Genomic DNA, 24,009 nt, shown 5'->3' with positions numbered 1-24,009 from the left:
GCTACCCTCTTAGGATCTCTGGCTGGGCCTGAGAATTAAATTGACATAAGACAGATTAACAGGAGAAAAGCATACAGATTTTTATATCTACCCCATAGGAAATGAAGACCCCAAAAATTATATGGGCCCAAGTACTGGTAGACTAGAACAAAGTAACAATTGTGGAAAAGTAACTAAATTATATGGGGAGACTAAAGAAAGATAAAAGTTATTTTAGCAAAGTCTGTACCAATTTCTCTTTGCCCCAACTCCCCATTTCTGGTGATAAGAATGGTTTTTTTCCCTCCCTGATGTGGGTAAAGCATCTTTCACATGAGAATTTTATTCCTGCCTTCAGGAAGAAAAGAGGAGGGAGGTCAGTGTGCCCTTCTTGCACCTCCTGTTTTTTAAATGTCTTTATCTCAAAATAATCTTTATGCCAAAGTGGCATATTATGGGGTAACATATTCTATTACCCTTCAGTATACTAGAAGGAGAAAAGGTAGGAGGGAGGAGCACAGTGGGGGATTTGAAAGAGGGAGAAAATCCAAAATGGATTCCAGGAATGAGAAAAAACATTCTGAAAATGAGCAGTATACAAATTTTATTTTATGGCACCAAGATCTTTGCTTTACTAAATATTGCCTGAGTGATCATATTTAGTTATATAATTCCACCCCCACCCCCACCCCCCGTGTTTTTCCACCAGTATGAGGAAAGGGAATTATATGATTAATTGAACATCTGAGTTCTGGTCTGTGACTACCCTTAGGAACTATTAATTTTTAAGATTTTTACCCCCTGTTTACTAGGGAAGAGTAACTACTGTGTAATTGGGGCAAAGCTAATTGGAGTCTGGGTCTCCTAGTATATCTTCGTTTATTCCAGTTTTCCTCTTGACAAGTTGCACATAGATTAAAAAATTTTAGGACTCAGGAAGCACTTACTCTGGGCATCCCCTTTCCTTCTTTTTATTGCCAGTATCTAGTATATTATAGACCTTCAGTAATTTTCTTCAGAAAAAAATAAGCTCATAAGGGATTCTTCCTGCCTTTAGTGTTAACAGCCTATTTATTTTCTTTTATTCCTATCCAGAAGACAAGCAACTCTAGGTAAAAAATGTTCCCTAATAAAAATGGAGTAATTTTGGTGATTTAAAAAACATTTAAAATCAGAAATTACTATTTTCTTGTTTATATCACTTTATCCATTTGTTAAGAGATGTGAGAGAAGTCTATACAGAATATTTTGACTCAGTGTAAGAAACAGCTGTCAAACAATACATCTGTCTGCCTCCTTCACTAGAAATATTCAAGCTGGATTTGCCAGCCATTCCCATCCACCCCGTTTTATAACTTCATTATTTTGGAACAGTTTTTATCATGTTGACTGTGTTGGGTTTTTGTTTGTTTTTACAAGTTTATTACATGAACTAAGATGGGAGGAAACAGGGTCTGCCTCTCTGGGCCTTGGTCTTCCTTATATGGAACCCCAGCTTCTTGCTCTCTAGAACATAGCTGTCTGCCCGGACACTTGGTCACACTGGCCAGACTTTGAAGCAATGCTCTTAAGATTTCTTTACTCAAGATGAGGAACTACTCCTCCAGACATTTTTATTCTTAAATCATATTTCTTTTGAATTTTTTGACTGCGTTTTGTTTAAAATTTCTTCTTACTCAGGAGTCAGCTTTGTCCCTTGTGACTCATGGGTAGTGTGGAGTGGGGCTTGTACCATTGCTAGGTATCATGTGCTGTTCATGAGCACAGTGCAGCTTCTCTTTAGGATCTTGATACAGACCAGCTTATTACTAGATGCATTATAGACCACACTGATGACGCTAGTTTTACCCATAGTTTTGAAAGATGTCTGCCACTCTACACTGGGTGGAAAAAAGAAATGCAAAGCCTTGTCCTTGGTCTTCAGATTTATAAACTGCTGTCCTGCAAGGCTTCAAAAGTGAGGATATGCACATAGGTGACCAGTGTATAGAACTTCTTTGGAAAATCTTCATATAAATTATATTTTCTGAACAAATATACCGATGGCCTGGTGTGTTCTTATTCCTTTAGTTCAGACATCTTTTTTGGGCCTATCAGTGTATACATTCAGTGTTTCCATCTCCTTCCTAGTGAATTAATGTACATGATCCATGTATATGTCTGTGAATATTGATAGTGTATTCTCTAGTCACTGTTTTTCTGATGGCAGAAAGCTTTTCTTTTTCTTTCTCTTTGCTGTCATTCTGCCTGGGACTGACCTGGTAGGAAAGGCAGAATATGAGGGATTCTTGCCAGACTTATTTTAAAAGGGTTTGTTCCTTTTTGAAGGGAAATTGAATTGTGCTCCTTAATAGCATACAGTATCCTGCAGTGAGGCAAGTCCCTGCAAAGAACTAAAATTTAGAAATAGGTACCCAAATTAACCTCTATACTGCAAGTAACCAAAAGGAAGGTGACATAGACAGGCTGTTCCTCTAAATCCTGGAACAGAAGAAACCTAAACTGGATATAGTCATGTAATTCAAAAAGATACAGTATAACAATTTGTTGGAAGATGAAAAAATGATGTTGTAAACCTAATTAAACACAAGGTATGTGTGTTTACAAGTAAAGGTCAATACTATCATCCTCAAAATGAGAGACTATGAGACTTCTAGGACAGGAATTCCTCTTTGATCTGCACCTAGCTCTCTACCTGAGCACTTCATAAAATTGAATTACCACTAAATTCACACATCTTTTGATTCACTTTGTAAACTATTCCTGTAATACATGTTGTAGGAAATGGATATTATTTCTGGACAATACTAAGTGTCTCCATATTTTTTACAGCATAACAAGAAATGGTAGTAGGAAATTATGGAATAAAACCCTTAGGTACTTCTGGATGGTTGCAGCATAGTGAATGTACTTAGTACCATTAAATTATACACTTTAAAATGGTAAATTTTATGTGTATTTTACCACAATAAATTAAAATAACCTTTCTTGCTCTCCCCTTCCCCAAAACACACTGGGGGCAAATTGGGCATGAATAGTAATATAGATGTTATATAATAATGTAGATGATTGCCTATGAAATATTTTATATACATTTCCCTCATTTAATTCACTACTGATTGGTAAGAATTATAAACAATGTTTCTTTATTTCCCCAAAAAGCTATAACATAGAGAATTTGTATCGTTTAAGATCTTTAATAAGAAAAACAATATCAGAACAGGTGATCCAAATGAAATTATTCCTTTTGTCCTCGGTCATACAGGTTTGTTACACAGTCCCATGTAAAAATTGGGAAAAGGGGGAATGATATCAGTACTACATGGAATTTGTCCTGGTTCTTTTATGATTTTTCCTCACCAAGGGAAGTTGAAATAGCAGGAAATGAATTAAAATCTTCAGTGAGGAGGGGCAAAGGCTTTAATTTGGTTGCTCCATATATAAGGGCCCATTCAACTCTATATTAAGAAAATTAAAGATGACTACCTGCACCTAGGGTTCCTTTACCACAGAGGCACAACCTCAGTTCTGCAAAGCTCTTAGCTAGTGACAGGTTACATTTTCTCCTAGAACCCCAACAGTGTTCCATTCCATTCTGTTTTGTCTCAGCACCCACAGGCCAGCAATTCCATTCTATTATTTTTGTCCATTTTTAGTATCCCTTGAGATAGTAGGCGGCCATGCTGAGTGGCTTACACACCCATATGATATAGCATTTACAGTTTGTTTGGACTCTGATAATAAAATTATATAGATTTTCCATAAACTTGTATTTTTGTGCACAATTTTACATATAAAGAATTTTTTTAGGAACTTGTATCATGTTACAGCAGACATATCTGTACATTTTAATAATGTAAATTAAATTATTATGGTCAGTTCTGAATATTGGTCAATAGCTCTTGTTCTGTGTCGGTTCATAAAAACAAGAAGGTATCTTATCTGGCCAAATTGAGACCTGAACTTTTCAGAGCTAGATAATCCTTAAGGATGATTTCATTTTTTACACAATAATAGATTTCTTGCTGTTACCTCACATTCCTGAGTATTTCAGACAGTATCTCTTTGATAACCTGCCATAAGATTGTTTTCTTTGTTGACGGATGATGAATCCCAGGAGATAGCCAAGAGAAGAAACCGTGCACCAAAGAGTGAAATTTTGAAAATTGTACTTCCCTAGCAGTCTTTTCTCATCTTTCATATTCCCAGTTTTTCAGAAATGATTCTTTTTTCCTTACTGACCTAAACCAAGGGTTAGCAAATTTTTTCTATAAAAGACCAGATAGTAAATGTTTTGGGTGGGGGGGGGGGGGGGTTGGGGGGCCCCAGTTGATCTCTAACACATATTGTTTTTCCTCTTCCTTTCTCCTCCTACTCTTAATTATTTTTTAAATTATTCTTTATAAATGTAAAATCTGTTTTTTACATTTTCACAGCCTTGCCAAATACTGGCTGCAGGCTGGATTTGGTCCATAGATCACAGTTTGTCATTCCTTGATATTGACTGTTTTAACTAAAGAAATAATTAGAATCCTCTGATGACTTCCTTAGAATCACTTTTCTTGTCCCAGAAAAGGGAAGACATAGGAAAAGAAATCATTCATGACATCACCGTTGTTACTCCTGGTCATTTGTTACTTTTCTTTTTTGCTTTAAATTAGAAGTTTACATATATGGATTGAGAATAATAGAAAAAATTATTCCTACATGTAACCTTGACTGGATAGATGGTTATTGTCCCCCTCCTTCTTTTTACTATGAATTAATTTCAAATGTTTCCCCAATGAAACCTTTCTGACTTTAAGTTTTATAAATTAAAAGCTCATTGGGTGCAAATTAGTCTTAAAATAAGCCAAAGAAATAGATGTAGCAGCTCATACATGGGAGGTGTTGGCCTTCAGAGAGGCAGGAAGTAGTACTTTTTTTTTTTTTTTTTTGCAATACAGTGTTACAGTTTCCAGTTACTCATAGTTGAGACTTAAAGTATTTAAAAACCATGACTTATGTATACACCAATTATTCAGTTATTAAGAGCATTAATATTAAAAAGACCTATAAAATTGTGTTGTACTTTACTTTCACTTCTGCTAAATTAAGAGGATAGTCTTGATCTATTAATGGAGTAGGGTTCAGTAATAATAGCAGTCTACCTTTTTATTTTTCACTTTTAGTGTCAAGCATTCAGCTTAATATTTTTTTTTCCCAGAATATTATGGGGGAAAAACATTTTGGTTATATGTAATGCCTTTTCCTTGCCCAAGCCAGGACTACAAGCATGCCCTTCTCCCATTACAGTACGCTCTGCCTCCATTTGTTGTGAGTTTACCCACCCCCACACCCTCCCACCTGACCATCACCCAATGAATATTACCACCATTTGAGCACCTTAGTGTTGATCAGTTAGTACCAATTTGATGGTGAGTACAAGTGTTGCTTGTTTTTCCTTTCTTGATACCTCACTTCGAAGAATGGGCTCAAGCTCTATCCAGGATAATGTAAGAGGTGATAGTTCACCATTGTTTTTTGTAGTTGAGTAGTAGTCCATGGTATACATATACCACATTTTATTCATCCACTCATGTATTGATGGGCACTTCAGTTGTTTCCACATCTTTGCAATTGTGAATTGTGCTGCCATAAACATTCGAGTGCAGATGTCTTTATTATAGAATGTCCTTTTTGAACATTTACTCTGTATGTGGCACTATGATATGCACAAAGTATTTCATTTAATTTTTATAAGAATCTTTTGAAGTAGGTACATTTATTGGCCTTGTTTTACAGCCAATAATCTGTTACCCATCTTTATAATTTTGTCATTGCAAGAATGTATATAAATGGACTTTACAGTATATAACCTTTTGAGATTGCCTTTTAGTTTACTCTGATTTTCCAAGTTGTTGCATGTACCAGTAGTTTGACCTTATTTATTGCTGGTATAATTCCATGTTCTACAGTTTGTTTAATGCTTTGCCATTGAGTGACATTTGGGGTTTCCAATTTTCAGCTATTATGACTAAAATTGCTATGAACCTTTTTGTGTGCATGTTTTTGCGTGAGCATAGTTTTCACTTCATAAATAAGATTTTGCATAAATATATCTCAGTTTATCTGTTTCTATTGTTGGGCATTTATTTTTCTAATGTTATGCTTCTGTGATTAATGATATAATGAATGGCCTTGTACATGTCCGTTTGTCCACATTTATGAGAGCTTCTCTAGGATATAGGCCCAAAAGTGGAATTTCTGGGTCATATAGAAAGTGTATATTTAACTTTAGATATTGCAGAATTGCTCTCTAAACTGGTCACGCCAGTTTATGTTTTCTCCAGTAGTATATGTGAGTTCTTTTTAATCAACACTTGTCAAATTTTAAAATCTTTTTCAATTTTATGGGTTTGAATTGCTATTTGTTGGTTTAAATTTGCCTTTCACAGATGACAAGTGAGGTTAAACATCTTTTTATGTAGATTACCTCTTCAAATTTTTTGATAATTTTCTTATTGAATTTTAAAAGGGCTTCTTATATTCTTAAATATGTATTCTCTATGTTTATCTTTTTAAAAACTTTAATTATGGAATATTTTCAACATATTCAAAAGTAGAAAAAATAATAATAATGAACTGCCAAGTACTCATCATTTAACTTGGCCAGTACTGTTCCTGTATATTTATACCTTTTCCTCCACCCCCATGATTTTATAGCCATCCCAACATTATTTCATTTGGGAATATTGAAACATAATCACAGCATTATTATCTAACTGTATACTAATATTAATATGTAATAATACTATTACAATAGTAATATCACACCACCCCTTAAACCCAGCATTTTCTTAATATCATCAAATATTTAGTGTGCATGTTTCTTGCCTGTCCTATAGATTTATCTCTCTCTCATTTATCTCCCATTTTTTAAAGTTGATCCTTTTAAGTTGAGATCCAGAAATTTGTAGGGCAATTTAACTATACAAAAGAATTTAGAATTCTTTTGAATTGAGGTCAAGAGAACTTCCATGTGCTATAACTGGTTAATCAGTCTCTTAAGACTCTTTAAATCAGGTATAAAGCATTTATCCTGCCTTTTCTGTGAACTGTATCTCAGGATCTCTAAATAGTTGAGAAAGGGGAAGTTTCTCTTGATAGACGTATTCCAGCTAAAGTAAATCAAGGAGGAATAATAGAATGTCACTATTTTGCAACCTCTAATGAATTAATGGATCAAGGCAATGGTCATTAATAGTTTCTGACATCACAGTAGGAGAGACAACCAAAAATTACATACTTCCTGATGGTGATTGATTTCTTAGTACTCTCTGAAAGTCATTATGAAGATGTTTGTTTTATAATCATTACAGATCGTAGATTTATGCATTTTGATTATGTTTCAATCTACTGAATTTATTATCCTTATCAATCAATACTCATAGTCACCTGGTTTTGGTCAGTAGGAACCTATTCAGGTTAGCTCCTGAGTCTTTTTGACATGACTCTACTATATCAGGAAGCAAGAAAGCTAAGATGTGCTAGACTCACCTCGTGTATTTCCTGCAGGGTGTTCTTATTCCTTTTGGTGGGAAATTATATTTGGATGCTAAAAGCTGGGCACTAGGGGTGCTCATTGCTACTGTGTTGACCATTGTCTCTTAAGATTTTTTAGTGGATCTAACCTGGGAAATATACCTTAAAATTTTTTAAAGCTTAAATGCATCATGAATTTATACTAATACCTAAGTACATCCTCATAATCCCCCATGTTTCCCACAGGACAGCACGACAGTCTCAGAATAATAATGCTAACTCTTCCACCAAGAATATAATTACCGAAAACAGTTTCAAGTTTTTGTTTGTTGGTTGATTGGTTTTTGCTTTTAGACTAGAAATATATAGTCACTTTATTGTATCTTCAAAGATACTTGCAGTAGAACCCAAATGACAATTAGGCTTACTTGTTCCATTTAATTTTTAATTTTAGGGATTTTTTTCCCCCAAGATTTCATTTTGTTTTATAGCTATGTGAAATATTTATATGGTTCAGAAAGTCATATCTATAAAACAAGGTATATTAGAAGTCCAGCTGCTATCCTTAGCCTCCTCTCTTCTGTTCTTTCTCCCATAATTAACCCTTTCTTAAAATATTATGCCTTGTGATGTTAATCTTTTGTTCAATGATTGATAAGTAGACAATGGAAAGAGAAAAGAGATTAGAAACACACCCACACATATGTGGAAATTTCATGTATGACTGAAGTGGCATTACAAATCAGCGGGGGGAGAGGATGGAAATATTAGATGAGTAGTGCTGGGACAGTTTGTTTCCCATATGGGAAAAAATAAAGATAAAGAATAAATATGGGCCGGGCGCGGTGGCTCACGCCTGTAATCCTAGCACTCTGGGAGGCCGAGGCGGGTGGATCGCTCAAGGTCAGGAGTTCGAGACCAGCTTGAGCAATGAGCGAGACCTCGTCTCTACTAAAAATAGAAAGAAATTATCTGGCCAACTAAAATATATATAGAAAAAAAAAAAAAAATTAGCCGGGCATGGTGGCGCATGCCTGTAGTCCCAGCTACTCGGGAGGCTGAGGCAGTAGGATTGCTTAAGCCCAGGCGTTTGAGGTCGCTGTGAGCTAGGCTGACGCCACGGCACTCACTCTAGCCTGGGCAACAAAGCGACACTCTGTCTCAAAAAAAAAAAAAAAAAAAGAATAAATATGAAAAGCAAAATTTTTAGAGGAAAATATGCAAGGATACCTTTATGACCTAAAGGTAATTCTCAAGGCAAAGAACAGAGACTGTAAAGGGAAAGGCTGATAAATTCTAGTATATTAAAATTTAAAATTTCTGTACAATAAAAGACATAAAAACAAACCGTGCACTGGGAGAAGATGTAAATGTCCTCCTTTTAGGCAAGATGGAGTAAAAGGAAAACAGCATAGCCTTCAGAATTCAACAGACTTGGATTCAAATTCTATGTGACTTGGTACAAACTAATTAATTAAAACACCTTTAAATTTTCAATTTCAGTGTATGCAAAACAAAGAAACAAATACCTTTCAGAATTTTGTGAGGCTTAAAGAAAATTTATGTAGAAGTGTACATTTAGAAATAAGGAATTAACTCAGTGGCAACCATTATTCTGAATAACTTTAATTTACAGTACTTATAAGCAACAACTGAATTATGTTTTTAATAAACTATTTAAAACTAACTGGAAATGTTTAGGGCTACAAACAAATCAAAGAAAAACTAAAGTTCTGGCTTAGAACCTTGAAATAAACTTTGAAACTTGAAATAATTAAATTCAGGGAAATCTATTTTTTTGCAAAGGGTGAAGTATTTAAATCAGTGCTTTTGATTGCAAGGGTGGGGACCACTCAGATAACTAAAGCAAAAAAAAGTTGGACTTACTGCACAGATTCTTAACACCTGTGAACTGGAACTATTTAATAGAATTCTTAACATTTTACTTTTTTCCTTCTACTTTCTAGTACTTCAGAGCTAGGCCTTCCATGGCCCGTATTATAATAAAGGCATCTTTTCACTTCTTTCTTATCATTAAATATCTTAATATCTCTGTGTTTTGTTCCCTTCTCCTTTTCATAGTTATGCACACTCTTAAATTCCTTCATTTTTCTTTTTTTGTGGTTTACTGCTCAGTTAACCTCACCACAGAAGTCTTCACACAAAGACACATGCCCTTGTTAGCCTTGTTCATGTCTTATTTCTGTTGATCTGCATTACGAAATTTTCAAACCTCCTACCTTTCTCCCCTTCTTTATTTTGGGGAAGTTGGCATTATTTTACCTGTTTTGTTTAATTGACTGGCCTGTGACACTAACTATTTGTAAGATTTATTTTTTTAGCAAGAAAAAGCTTCCTAGGTTTCAAAAAACAAAGTGTCAGTAAGCTTACTGAAAATATTCAGCCTGAGGTCAAGCACGGTGTCTCATGCCTATAATCCAGCACTTTGAGAGGCTGAGGCAGGAGGCCAGGAATTCCAGACCAGCCTGGGCAACATAGCGAGACCCCATCTCTAGCAAAAAGAAATGTTAAAAATTAGCCAGGCATAGTGGTGTGCACCTGTAGTCCCAGCTATGAGGAGGCTGCGGTGAGAGGATGTCTTGAGTCCAGGAATTCTATCTAGGTTACAATGAGCTATGATTGTACCACTGCACTCCAGCCTGGGCAACAGAATGAGACCCTGTCTCAAAAAAAAAAAAAAAAAAGGGGAAGAAGAAGAAGAAAAAGATATTCTGCTTGTAGTTTAAAAGAACCTCTTCTTAATATTTATATATTAAAGAAATGCTATTTTTATTCAACAGCTTTAGTAATCACTGCTTTTAAAGTGTTTATCTTTTTGTCTGATAGAAGAGATAATCAATATAAAATCAAGTAAAGAGAGGTACAGGCAAACACTTTGTACCTGGTTTGGAAGCAACAGAGTACCTAAATCAATAATGATTATAGTTTTTGAATGAAGAGAGAAATGTTAGTATAGAATACTTAGAGTGCTAGTGCAAGTCTTTGCCCTGGTTCTGATTTAACGCATTGTCAGATCTCCTATCAATTCTCACTATTAATTTTTCTAAACTATTTCCCAGCTTTTCTTGTCCCTTCCCCCGCCTCACAAGCTGGGGCGATGGCTTTTGTAAGAATAGAATAAGAAGATAGAGCAGATAGGAGGTGGAGGAACAAAAGGTGAGTAAGATTAGGTAGGTGTGTAAAAGATGGTCATGCACAATTTGTATATATACCCTTTTCCTTGAACTTTTGAAAACTTCTGTTTAACTTAGAATTTCAGTATATTGGATTAACTTTGCTCAATATTTTTTAAAATCTTTCTTTAAAATGTCTTCTATTTGTGTCAACTACCTGATTTTATTGACTATTTGTTGTTAGTCTGTGGACTAAAGGCAGATCATTGGACTTTGATTATGTGCATTTAGAAGTACAACATCCCTTTGTGGAAGGAAGAATAATTTTTAATAATCTCTACAGTTTGTGAGATATATATCATCTGCCATTGAGTATGATGCAGATTGGATTGACTTTTTACAAGCATACTTTTAGATTATTGATAATCATGTAATAAAGATAAACCTTACATAAAATATAAGGAAAAAGTACATTTTCTTCTCAAGAATATTTTAAATGAATCATACAAAATAATCTGTGTCATTAATTTGTCAATAACTGTCTCCTCTGATTTATTAATTTTGTATAGTATCTGATACAAGTTAAATACAATAACGTTTTTAAATTTTGGAATGTAAGACTCATTGAAAGATAAAATACTACCTACCACATTGGGGGTTGTGACAATTTAGTACGTATAAAGGACTTTGAGCACTGCCTGGCCCATAGTAAGTGCTATATAAGTTTATAAGTATTAGCTAACATTTATTTTTGTTTTTGTTGTTATCCAGTGGTATACTTTTTTTAAGCAATGTACTAGGGTTCAGACTTCTGAGATACAGTCATTTACTGAGTATAAAACAAATGCCTTTAAGTTCATTAGTATTATCTGTAGTAGGAGGCTGATTTTACTAAAATTATATAAATGTACACATCTGTTCCTATTACTGTATTATGAACCTTTAAGAATGTCATTCTGATCTGAGAATGCCAGGACATTTCACATGGTATGAATGTAGGGTATTTATTTACACATTGATGTGCAGACAGCCTTTAAGCAAATTGTTGGCAATTGGTATCTCTTTTATTGTCTTACTCTAAGTCTTGTCATGTAAATTCAACACATAATATGTGGCATCTTAGCGTTTTTTTCCCTTCATATTTTAATAATTAATACATGTACATACTTAAAATGTTAGTACAAAAGGGAACAAAGAACATTTTAATTCTCTCCGCCGTACTCCCACAGTTCCCTTACTCAGAGATGGAGAGCTATTATCAATTTCTTAGATATCCTTTCAAAAATATTCTGTGCATTTACAAACATATGCATATATATCCATCCTTGCCCTTTTTCAAGCACATATCTTAGCTTTTTTCACTTAATGTCCGTGAAGATCAGTTCATTCCATATCAGTATACATAGGTCAGTGTCATTTTTTCCTCAGGGCTTCAGTCTATATTCCATGTATGTATAAACTGTCTTTTATTTATGTAATCCTACGTTGGTTTTTTGTTTTGCATTTTTTACTTCTTATAATGTTATAGCTAATCCCCTGTATATGTGTATATATATATATCTTTGTTCCTGTGTAGGTTTATATATAGGATAAATTCCTAGAAATAGAATTGCCAAGTCCAAGAGGGTACAGTTTTAATTGAACTAAATACCTGTTTATAATTTTCTCCTCACAGTGTTTGAGGGGGCTCTTTCCCCCTATTCATTCCCAAATAGCATATTGTTAAGTTTTAGATCTTAGTTTGATGAGTGAAACCTATTAATATATTCTTTACATCTATTTAATTACAAATGAAGTTAAGCTTTTTTTATGTTTAAGTCATTTATATTTATTCTCTACTATACCAATTCACATCCTTTGCCAGTTTTTGTTGTTACCAATTCTTAATAATTTGTAAAAAATCTTTAATATTTATAAGTTACCACTTTTTTCAGTTTGTTCTTTGTCTTTTGACTTAATTTATTAAATTTTCCACGTGGAAAATTTTTAATTTTATATAGTCCAGTCTATTTTTAATCAGTTTTATGGTTTCTGAGTTTGTAGTCCATACGTTTTTCCCCCTGTGTTTTCTTCTAGTGTTTTCTTTTTTACTATAAAATTTTGTTGAATATGTCATTTATTGTTGTTTGGCGTGAGGAAGGAATTTAGTAATTATTTTTAGATAACTAGTCTGTTATGCCAGCACCTTTTCTTCTTTAAACAATCCATCTTATCCTCACTGATTTGACACACCATTTATATCATACACTATATACCTGAATTTATTTCTGGATTCTTAATTTTATGCCATAGTTTCCCATTTTGCCACCCAACTACCACGTTCATAATATATTTCATCTTTTTTATAATTGCTGTGTTTATTTTGTATTTTGACATGTATCTGTGATACTTTAAAATAAGAAATTTCTTGGTTTTTACTGTTCTATTAACCTTTAAATCCTTTATAAAGCAAAATTTTATTTTTTCTTCCATTGTGCATTTAGTCTCTGAAACCAATTTTTAAATATCTGCTCATGAGCTCCTCTTTGGTCATTGCATTAAAATTTAGAAGTAGTGTGTGGTCAAATAATGATAACACCATGTAACTTCATAATTTCTGCTCAGTTTGAATAATTTTTCTTTTCCTTCCTAGCTTTTAATCTAGACAACGAGCAACCAGATTATGATATGGATTCAGAAGATGAGACCTTATTAAATAGACTTAACAGAAAGATGGAAATTAAGCCTTTGCAATTTGAAATTATGATTGACAGACTTGAAAAAGCCAGTTCTAATCAGGTACTGTACCATGTAAAAATGTCTGTTATCTTACAGTTAACCCAGTTAGCACCTTTATTTTGCATTTTCTTTAAAACCTGAATGTGTTGCATTTTACTATCTCTTTAATTTTTTTTCCTGACATCCTAGAATTTTTATTTACAATAGTTTTTGAATGGAATACTTAAGCATAATTTCCTTCAATATGAGTATGAAGTTCTGTTCTGACTCTTTTCCTGTTTGGATAAAAATAATACTTGTTACAGTGTTATAACATCTTCTTGACTCTTTCCTAATGACTGTCTTTTTGGTGCTTCAGTAACTAAATTTGCTTGGTTGGATCTCTAAGGCAGTATCTTATATCAAATCTTGCTCAGTTGCCCAGATTTATATTAAGATATTCATCATTTTAAATGGGTTTTAGTTTTAATTATTTAATATCAAAATATTTAAGTGAGGAAAAAATTACTCACAAGGTAGTAAAGAATTTTTAGTGAGACAGAGAGATATTTATATATATGGCACAGGGGATTTAAAATGGTACTGTCTTTCTGGAAAGCAATTAATAGCAATAAATAATAAAGCCTTAATATGTTTATACATTTTGATTTGGTAATCCCATCTCTAGGAATTGTTCTAAAGAAAGATAATTAGAACAGGGATGTTCAGAATAAACTACAAGTTGTCTGTAGGGTGGAATATAATACAGCCATTAAAAATTATGATTTTGAAGGATGTCTAGTGCTATAGGAAATTGTTACACGATATTAGATCTAAAAAACAGGATACAGAATTATTTATGTGGAAAACTCTGAGGTTTGTTTACAGCATTTATATGTATACACATGTGTAGAAAAAGAGCAAGAAAGTACAACAAAATGCCAACAATGGTTGTATTTGGGTGCTAGAATTATTAGTGATTTTTATGTTCTTTATTTTTCTGTGTTTTCCAGATTTGCTATAATGAGCGTTGTTGATAATGTTATTAGATTTTAAAAATAAGCTATTTTTAAAATAATTTTTGGTATACCTGTGTGGTGTATTAATATGCGAATTGTTAATATACTAGAATTACGGACATAATAAAGTTGTAAATAAACTTTTTACGGTAGATCATTAAAGCTTTTCACCAGTTTACTGATACAAATTCATTATTTTCCTTTACTGCTTAAGTCTTTTAAATCTCTGAGGCATTACCAGCTCTTCAGAGCATTTCCCAAATTTTTTCATTAGAAAATGACTTTGCTGCATATTTGGCCTTTCTTACAGTTTTTTCTCCCCATTATGATGGAAAGTAATATCCAGCAATACTATCCAAAGAAGTATACTTTGAAAATTGAATTTTGTAAAATTTAGTTTATTGGTTTTTGAGAGATTGATTGTCTGTCTTGTTTTTTGGGGGGGGGGGATTTTTTTAAATTATCAAGTTGATATTCATTATAATTAGTGCTTATAGTTTTCCAGGGATTTTGATCACTGGTATCAGACGATACCAGTTTTTTCTTTAGATGTAAATTTTCCTAGCATTCCTAGGCTGGATCAGTCTTTTGGTATTTTTACTATTTCCCATGATTGCTCAGAACTTACTCATGGTGTCTAAAATTATATTATCAAAAGCCTTCAACTCTCTGTTCTGTACTTTGCTTTGTTTCATTCAGTCAGTAATATTTATTTAGTGCCCAGGTGAACATGACAGGTGAGAGCACTGAACAAGACAGTTGACAAAAGTTCTGCCTTTGTGGAGCTTATTGTCGAAGTGGGCAGTATAATCAAAAAAGCATGTAAACAGTGCGGTTAACTATGTACATAAAATCGGCATTGTCCTCCTATTTTAGTTCTCTTTGCCCAGAGACAAGCTTCTAGGCCCCAAAACAAAGATTGGCTAGGCACAGAGCATGATAGCATTTACTTTCAGCAGTGCAGATAGAAGTGGAAATTTAGTCATTGGAATAAGATAATGGTTCTGTTATTAGAACCTAGGATTAAACCAAAGGGCTGTCTTCATTCCAAGTCCTTGATTGGTCAATTCATGTATCCCTTTATTTTTCCTTTTTGGGGGTTGGCATACTACCGGATCCCAGGACAAGGAATCAAATTTGTAGTTAAACTGATATTTATTAGGTTGGTAGAAAAAGACATAAAAGATAGACTGAGGTAAACCTTCTGCGTCCATCATTCTACAAGACTACTTCAATGAAGTCATTATTGAAAGCATTTGTTGCCAAATGCTGTAATTATTTTCCGTCTCAGTTTATTTTATTTGTATTGTCTTTATATTTTGAAACTGTCTGCACATTTGTGGGTTTTTTTAAATACAATTTATTCCCTTCTGGTTTTATTATTTCTCATGACCATTCCTTCTAACCTTATTTTGTTGGCTCCTTTTTATTCAACTCCTGTAAACATCAGGTATCCTGAATTTCTGTTCTTGGTATTCTTATCCTATATATTTTTGGGTAATAGCACAATTTTGTGGCTATAATAATCCATATACCTTTGGCCTTGACCTCTTTCTCAAGCTCCAGGATTTTTTTCTTTCTTTGGTTCTGCTTATCTCCACCTAGATGGTCTTTAGTCCTCTCAAGTTTAACCTTTCCAAAACTGAACTTACTGTCTTATCCTAGATGATTTTGTATTCCAGAGCTCTCCAGTGACTTCCAGAACTCAGAATTACCTATTTTCTTTATCCTTTTATTTCAATCCCTAAATTCAACTAGTTATCAAATTCTTAGATTTAATCTTAATAATCTTCTTTCAGACATGGCAACTAATTGCAAGACCTGACCTGAGACTGAATCTTATACTGGAAGGGGAGAAAATGCTACAGATTATTTTTGAGTCAATTGACGAAATTGGAATATGGATAGTAGATTAGATAAAATACCAATGTTGAATTTACTGAAGTTGATTACTGTGGTTATGGAAGAGGATATCACTGTTCTTTATAAATATACACTTAAGTATTTAGGGATAACGAGCCATGATATATGTAACTTACCCTCAGATGGATCAGAAAAAAGAGTGTATATGTGTGTGAGAGAAAGAGTTTAGAGAGAGTGCGTGTGCACAAGTGTTGAAACAAATAGATATAAAAGCTAATAGTGAGTCCAAATCTAAAGGTTATACAGGTATTCTTTGAAATATTTTATTCTTGCAAATTTTCTGTTTATTTTAGATAATTTTTAAATCACAAGCCACCTTAAATGGCATTCTCTTTCATAGGATTTCTTCTAAAATAAATACTTTAATAAAACACTTTCCAAGAAATAAATGTTTTTTTTCAGTCATCTTTTCTCTCATTTCTTCAGGCTTTCTCTGTCCAAAAAGTTGCCCAAGGGTCCCTATTTCTAAGAGAACCGTTTCATTTGACCCCATCTTTGTCAGTGAACTACAACCCTGTGTCTTTTCTTTTTTTGTCATAGCTAAATTTTCAGAAGTTGAACTATACTTGGTGCTTCTTATGTTTACCTTTTTTTTTTTTAACAGTACTTTGAGTTGCTGTTCTACCTGTGTTTACCTTTTATTCACATCACAATCCATTTCAGTTTGCTGAAATTACACTATTTAAGGTTACCAGTGACCTCCTAACTGTCATCCAAGAACCGCTTTTCAACCTGTATCCTATTTAATATCCCTGTAGTGCTGGATGATGTTGACAAACACATTTTCCTTATTCTTTTTTTCTTTTCATCTCCTCTTTCATTGTTCCTCTATATTTTATGTGTTCGTGCTTCCTTTGGTATCTGTCCTGAGCATTTATTTATTCTTTACTAACAGTTTTTTGCTGGTTCCCAAATCCATGGCTTTCCCCACTAAGCTCCAGAGCTGTTTCTTATTGAATGTCTCCATATGAGCAAGTATTTCAAATTCAAGATTTCCAAACCCCATTTACTTTACCTCCCCCAGGTTTGCTTTCTCTTTCTGCATTAATGGCATCATCATCTTACACTCAATTGATCAGATTTGCACTTTAGTGCTTGACTCCTTTGTAATCATTCATATATCAAAATGTCACTAAATCAAACCAATTTTTTGTTACAAAATATGATACAGGCTGAGTAACCCTTATCCAAAATGCTTGGGACCAGAACTGATTCAGATTTCAGATTTTTTTTTCCAGATTTTAGAATATTTACAGATAGAAAATGGGGTATTTTGAGAATGGGACCCAAGTCTAAACATGAAATTCATTTATGTTTCATATACAGCTTATACACATAGCCTGAAGGTAGTTTTATACAACATTTTTTGTAGTTTTTTGTAACAAAGTTTTGACTACATTTTGACTGTGACCCGTCATTGGAGGTCTGGTGTGGAAGTTTCCACTTGTGACATCATGTCAGTGCTCAAAAAGTTTTGGATTTTGGAGAATTTTGGATTTTCAGATTAAGGATGCTTACCCTGTATTTGTCTGTACCTACTTTCCTCATTTTTATTACCTTTCACCTGAACCACTGCTATTCTGCCACCAGCTATATTATTAAAAGCTAGTCTCCTTAAGAAAAAAAAAAAAAAAAACAGCTTCCACTGTCTATAAAGTAAAATCTATATTCTATCTGACTCTAGCCACACTGGGCTTCTTTCTGGTCCCCTATGTACCATGTCCTTTTATGGCTCTACGTTTTCCCTTCTGCCTGGAATGCCTGGACCTACGTTTCTAATACTATGGTCTTAGTTAAACATGTCATCTGCATCCCAAGGTGTTGATTTTGCTAAATATTTCACAGTCACCTAACAAAGTTCATTATTTTCCCAGGCTGAAAGAGAAGTTTCTCATTACCCTGTACCCTACTTTCACTCAGCCAATTTCCATATTTTAGGTTCCATGGCCTGTAGCACTTCTATTTCCTAGAGCCAGATTCCTGCCAGAGTCTTGGAGACTGGAAGTAGAAGCCAGAGCTATGGGTTTTTCCTAGGAATGCTCCTAAACAGTTAAATAGTCCTTTAAGAAGAAAGATATATTACGTTGATAATTATAGCTAAAAAAGATGAACACTTAATACTCTTAGGGCTGTTCTTTGCAGCCTAAGACCCCATCCTGTATTTGGAAAATCCTTCACTTGATGAGTCTTGGTGCAAGGCAGAGCCTGCCTCCCAGTCTCCATAAGAACTGAAATCCTAACTGCTCTCTTTCAAAACCCCTTTTTCATCTAGGGCACTATTGCCCTGTTTTGAATTAGGAGACTATCACATGACCTAGGCTCTGCCAATTAAAATCCCTGAATTTAAATTGAGAGCTAGTAATGCAAAGAGGCAGGGAGAGAAATCTCTGGTGGTAATGGAAGTGGCAGCAAGATTAGAGTTACCGCAGTGGCAGTGGCAGTGGCAGTGGCAGCTGTCCCAGCTACAGTCCATGCCAGTGGTGTTCATAGTGCAGGCAGCAGTGGTTTCCCGACTAAATCAGTTTTGTGGCCTGATTTTAGGCATTGTAGCTTCCAAGCCTAATTCTCCAACACTTCTAAAGATGTGGAGCAATCCAGTTTATTTTTAATAAATTCCTTTCTCTTGGTTACAAATAGAAACTGTGACTGGTATATGCTCCCAACCTTCATTGTATGTATACATATCAGAAGTGCCCAAAGCTCAATATAATATGATAATCAAATTACTCATTTTTTCATCATACAATACCTTAAATGTTTACTTGAAATTGAATTATTAATTGTGCTCTGGCTGGGGCAGTTCCCAAGCAGATGCACCAAATCAGTGTGGTAGTTAGGAAAATGTGGTTCTCACGTACTCTAGGAACAAGTACACTTTTACATGGTCTCCTATGTTTTTTAATTTGGTATGTTCTTTACTATAACTTCTAAATATTTGTATATTAAAAATGAAATTTGATCTAGAGCTTTTGAAGCAGTCTCAATGAACTCTATCACATAGTACAGTTTCAAAAACCACCACACCATGCTGTAATATGTGTGTGCAGGTATTTTATTATGATTTTGCTACATAAAGTTAATGAAAGAGTAGTCCAATTACACAAATAATTTGAATTTAATTTTCATTTCACCTCATTTGAATCTTATCCAGATTTGTTTTCAACTTTATGTTATTAAAATATCAGGGGTCATTCCTGTGACTGCGAGAAGGTTGGCTTCAACATGTCAGTGATCTATCAGTATATAGTTAGAAACGAATTTTCTCCTAAATGGCATATTAACAGAATTTTTGACAATTTCTAAGACCTTAGACGATTATTCATAGAATTGGATAGACCTTTGTCCTAATCATTTTATCATTATGATTTCATTATTCCGAGATATTTTTGGTTCAACCATGGGTTAGCAGTGTTAAGAATCAGAAAACTACAGTGGAAGCTTTGAAGGAAGAAATGAATTGATAAAGAGATCCTTCTAAAATAGTCATCTCAAGCATGGAGATAAGTGGAATAGTATGAATTTAATAGGTTAGTATCACTTTTCTATGAGAGAGAAAAGTGTTATTTAGCTATGGCATTAGCAGTCTTAGAAATTAAACAGATATTTTCTTTTTTGATTTGGGCATACGTTCCTTGAAAAATAGTACTTGGTTTATGTTTGGGCACTTGCCCAAAGATAGGAGGAGTTTATAATTCTACCAAGTCTTTGCTGCTATGGTTGAAGACCTTTTCCATTTTCTGGATCTTTGGTGAAGATGATGCATACTCATTAATTTAATGTATATAGAATACTCAAAATGTGTAAAACCGTATATTTTGATTTTATTGAATGCTGATGTTTTCTCCTCAGATTGTCTTTCTATAATTTTGTAGTATTATGTAAATTAGGGATCATTTGATAAGAATATTTCTAATATTATCTGTTTAGAGTCATATCACAATTTCTCTGTGTTGATTTTGAACTGTGCTGATTCATTCTTAGCATAAGGTGAAAAATGATCATTTAATCCTTTTTGAATTTAATGCAAATGCTTATTGTTATATGGAAACCTGCCTTTGGTAGTATTTGGGCTATTGCACAAATACTAAACAATCAGATTTGAAAGAAGCAAAGTGAAAAAAGAAGGTGTGTAGTGAAGAGATGGTTACTTACCAACACCGAAAAGAAATGCATGCACTCCTAGATGGAGATTTTTCTTACTCTGCTCTGTGTTTGTTATACTAATACTCAGTTCCAAATTTTTACATTGTTCTCTTATTGATTAATTTGTGGTTATGTCCTACCTTTATTGCCATATTGTGAGCTGTTTTTAGGTAGAGAATTCATCTTAAAGTCTTTTCCTTTGTTTTCCCCATATCCTAAAACTCATTGATGTGCTGATAGCAGTTAATTGTTAATTACTTATTGCTTGACTATTTTATAAATTAAAGGACATTAATTTTTACATGTAAGTTATTCATTTGTGTATTGAAAATGTATTTATTGACACTGCTATACCATGGGTTTTGTCCATTGGCAAACTAAATGGTCCTAGTTTTCATGGAGCTTGTGACAGTCTAGAAGAAAAGCCCATATAGTAGGAAAATTTTTTTTATCTCCTCATCCCTAAGTCCCCAAATAATAAGTAAATAAATCAAACAACTCACAGATACCTTGGAAACAATGAATTTTTCACAGACCCTTCTACCAGTTAAAATATCAGTTTTTACTGCTTTCTAGTAGATGATATACATGCTAAATGACAGAACTTTTTCTGTACTATATAAAAATAGTAGGGTTCTGATTTTGTGGATTTTTAATCATGTGACATAATTTGTGACTATCTATAAATAGTTCTTGCCCAGTCAAGTTGATGCCATCACCATAATAGAAATGCAGTGATACTAGTTGCCTTAGAATAGCTAAAGATAATTTTTACAGAACAATTAAAACCAAGATTATTTCATAAATAGGAAGTTGCTGTATAGCAATATAAACACCACAGTTAATACTGGAAAGAAATATTGCAATGTTTAACTGTAAACTGTATATTGAGTTCTTATTACCTGTGACATAAAGAGGGTACTTAACAGCAAGGCAAAAAGACTTTGCAAGCTGGAGCAAGAAGCGCCAGAGAAGAAAATCTGAGCGGGTGTTTTTTTTTTTTTTTTTTTTTTTATGTTAAAGGCATGAGCGGGTGTTTTAATCTCCTGACACACATCATGCAGGAGCATAGGAAGCAGTGTTAACTTGATAGTATTAAGTACTATTCTGCTGACTGGTGGAAAGAGCTTTTACCCTCTTCCCCACTTTAAGGTTAAGTTCTTGATTTAATTAGCGATGATTACAAAAAAAATTTTATCAGAAGCATAATGGCCAAACAGCTGAAGTACATGTAACATATCACAGCATTGTTTCCCTTGGCCTCCAGAACACATAAGCGCTGCCAGTGATGCTGTAATGCTGTCAGGATGAGGTAGAATTTTTTTAGATATAGAAAGCTTAATTTTTATTCTACCTCTGTCCTTATAGACTCTGGGGGTCTACATCACTATTCTGGAGAACTTTAGCTAACAGTAGGAAGGTATCCATTTAAAGCTAATGTTTGGAAATATTGGTTCTTTTGGTTTGGTCTCATATTCTAGGCTCTGGCCCTCCAGTTTAAAGACCAAGTTAGCCTCTCAGGTGCATTTGAGCTGCCTCTACTGAGAGATTGGGTAACCAAAGAATGACCACTTATCATTTTACTGCACTAAATGTAGTTGTCACATGGACTAGAATACTTGAGTTGACATTGTCAGTGTATTCTCTTCCTGTGGTCAAACTAAGTAGGCAGCCAAATTATAGTAAGAAACTGACTATAGAAATCATCGTCGTGGCACTTGCAGTCCATGAAGTTATGCCAATACAAGAAGTCAAATCATGAAAAATTTATTTGGTGAGTTATGCCTTCTTCAATAGACTTTACACAACACACACATCAGTGTGTATGTTGGTCTTATAATTTCGGTGAGAAAAAGTTTTCCTTTATTTCCAAGTTCTAGGGAAACCTTTCTTGGGAACTATCTGTACTTGTTATGAAAATGAGTTTTCATCTCTAAAGTGGTACAAGTAAAAAGATCAGGATAGATTCACTTCACCAGGCTTTCCAGCGCTAAAATGACATAATGTTTTTCTAAAGTTCACTGTAAATGGATATGTGCAATGCCCATTCCATACTACTAAAGCTGATTGGCTTATCTCATCTATTCAAGGGTCACGGCACCAGATGTGACCAAGCAAATTTTTATAAATCTTAGTTTGAGCTATGTCAGCATTATACTGGTTGCATTGATAAAGGAGAAGTAGGTCCCTAAGATACCAATGTCAGGGCTCCTAAGGGACCATCTTAGGGCCACAGTCCCAGACATGACAATGTCATTAGTAGAATGAGTGTTAAGAACAAGGATTGTCTAGTACTCAACCCCTTGGCTAAAGAGATTGCTTTTATATGTCATTGGTACAAAGAATTCAAAATTGCATAATGTCGAAACTTCTGGAAACATGATAAATTTGTTCTTTATCAGTTCCAAAAGAGGCATATTATAGTAAGTTGCAATATAGTAGAAAATATTCATCTTTTATTTTAGAGGCAGGTAAAGAGAAACCTTCTCTATCTTTTAGTTTCTATTTAAAAACAAACAGAAACTAGTAGACTTGAAAACTGGTCAATATTCACATGTGCAGAATCATAGAATATCAGAATTTTGAAGGACTGTGGGTATTGTGGGTATCTTCCCTGAAGCATAAATTTATTATAGTCTTCCCAAGTATTGTTTATCTAGCCTTCTTAAATATTTTAAGTGGTGGAACTCAATATCAATTTTTTGATAAATCTAATTAATGAGTCCTTTGTGAGATTGAATTGAATTTTGTCTTCACCTGCCATTGTAATATCCAATCATAAGTGTTAGAAGTGGTCACATTTTTTTCCCTGTAGCTATAATCTTTTGTCTTCTTCAGACGTTGTAGTCAATGACATTTTGTATTTTTCATTTAGCTTGTAACACTTCAAGAAGCAAAACTGCTGCTAAACGAAGATGATTACCTTATTAAAGCTGTATATGACTACTGGGTGAGAAAACGTAAAAACTGCAGGGGACCATCTCTTATTCCTCAGATAAAACAAGAGAAAAGAGATGGTTCTACCAACAACGACCCTTATGTTGCCTTTCGGAGGAGAACAGAGAAAATGCAAACTCGAAAGGTAATGTGCAAATTAGATTTAAGTGAATGTAGCTTAGTATTTAAGACCAATAGTTTTTTCTAATAACTTGAATAATTTTGAATAACTTGAACATAATGGGAGTTAGTGACATTGATGAGCTTTTTGTTAGAGATCTTCCTTTTCAGTAGCTTCTGTTGGCCAGTTGTTTACAGTGTTTATCTACTACCCATGCCCTTTCTAAATCTACTGATGATACTGTTTTAGGCTTGCAGTTGAAGTGATATGAGGAATTTTGTGTACTTAACGCATCTCGGAAGTTTTGAGTTCTTCAGTAAACTATATTCTATCACGAATCTCCTGTGTTTGGGAGGCTGAGAATTTGAAATAATAATACTTTTTCTTGTTGGTCACTTAAGAGCTTACAGTTCCTTTGAAACCATATTCTAGTTCTTGCAAGTAAAAATGGACCTTGCTACCTCTAGCTACTACGGGGTCGTGGGAAGTAAGGAAAGGTTCATTTTCTGTCAACAGTCAAAAGAAACAGTGG

The 24,009-nt window shown here is 34.0% G+C and overlaps 1 protein-coding gene across 1 annotated transcript in view; it reads left to right on the top strand.

Moving 5' to 3' along the window:
* Positions 1–24,009, top strand: part of EPC2 (enhancer of polycomb homolog 2) — a 114,528-nt gene that overhangs the window by 60,112 nt on the left and 30,407 nt on the right. Inside the window, exons 3-4 of the mRNA XM_069472902.1 lie at positions 13,270–13,415; positions 23,295–23,501. Of these exons, the coding sequence (XP_069329003.1) occupies positions 13,270–13,415; positions 23,295–23,501 (353 nt within the window). The remainder of the gene's footprint in view (positions 1–13,269; positions 13,416–23,294; positions 23,502–24,009) is intronic.

The sequence above is a fragment of the Eulemur rufifrons genome, chromosome 1 (genome assembly GCF_041146395.1).
Source record: "Eulemur rufifrons isolate Redbay chromosome 1, OSU_ERuf_1, whole genome shotgun sequence".
NCBI lineage: Eukaryota > Metazoa > Chordata > Mammalia > Primates > Lemuridae > Eulemur > Eulemur rufifrons.
The sequence above is the reverse complement of the archived record's forward strand: the minus strand, read 5'-3'. Positions and strand labels throughout refer to the sequence as shown.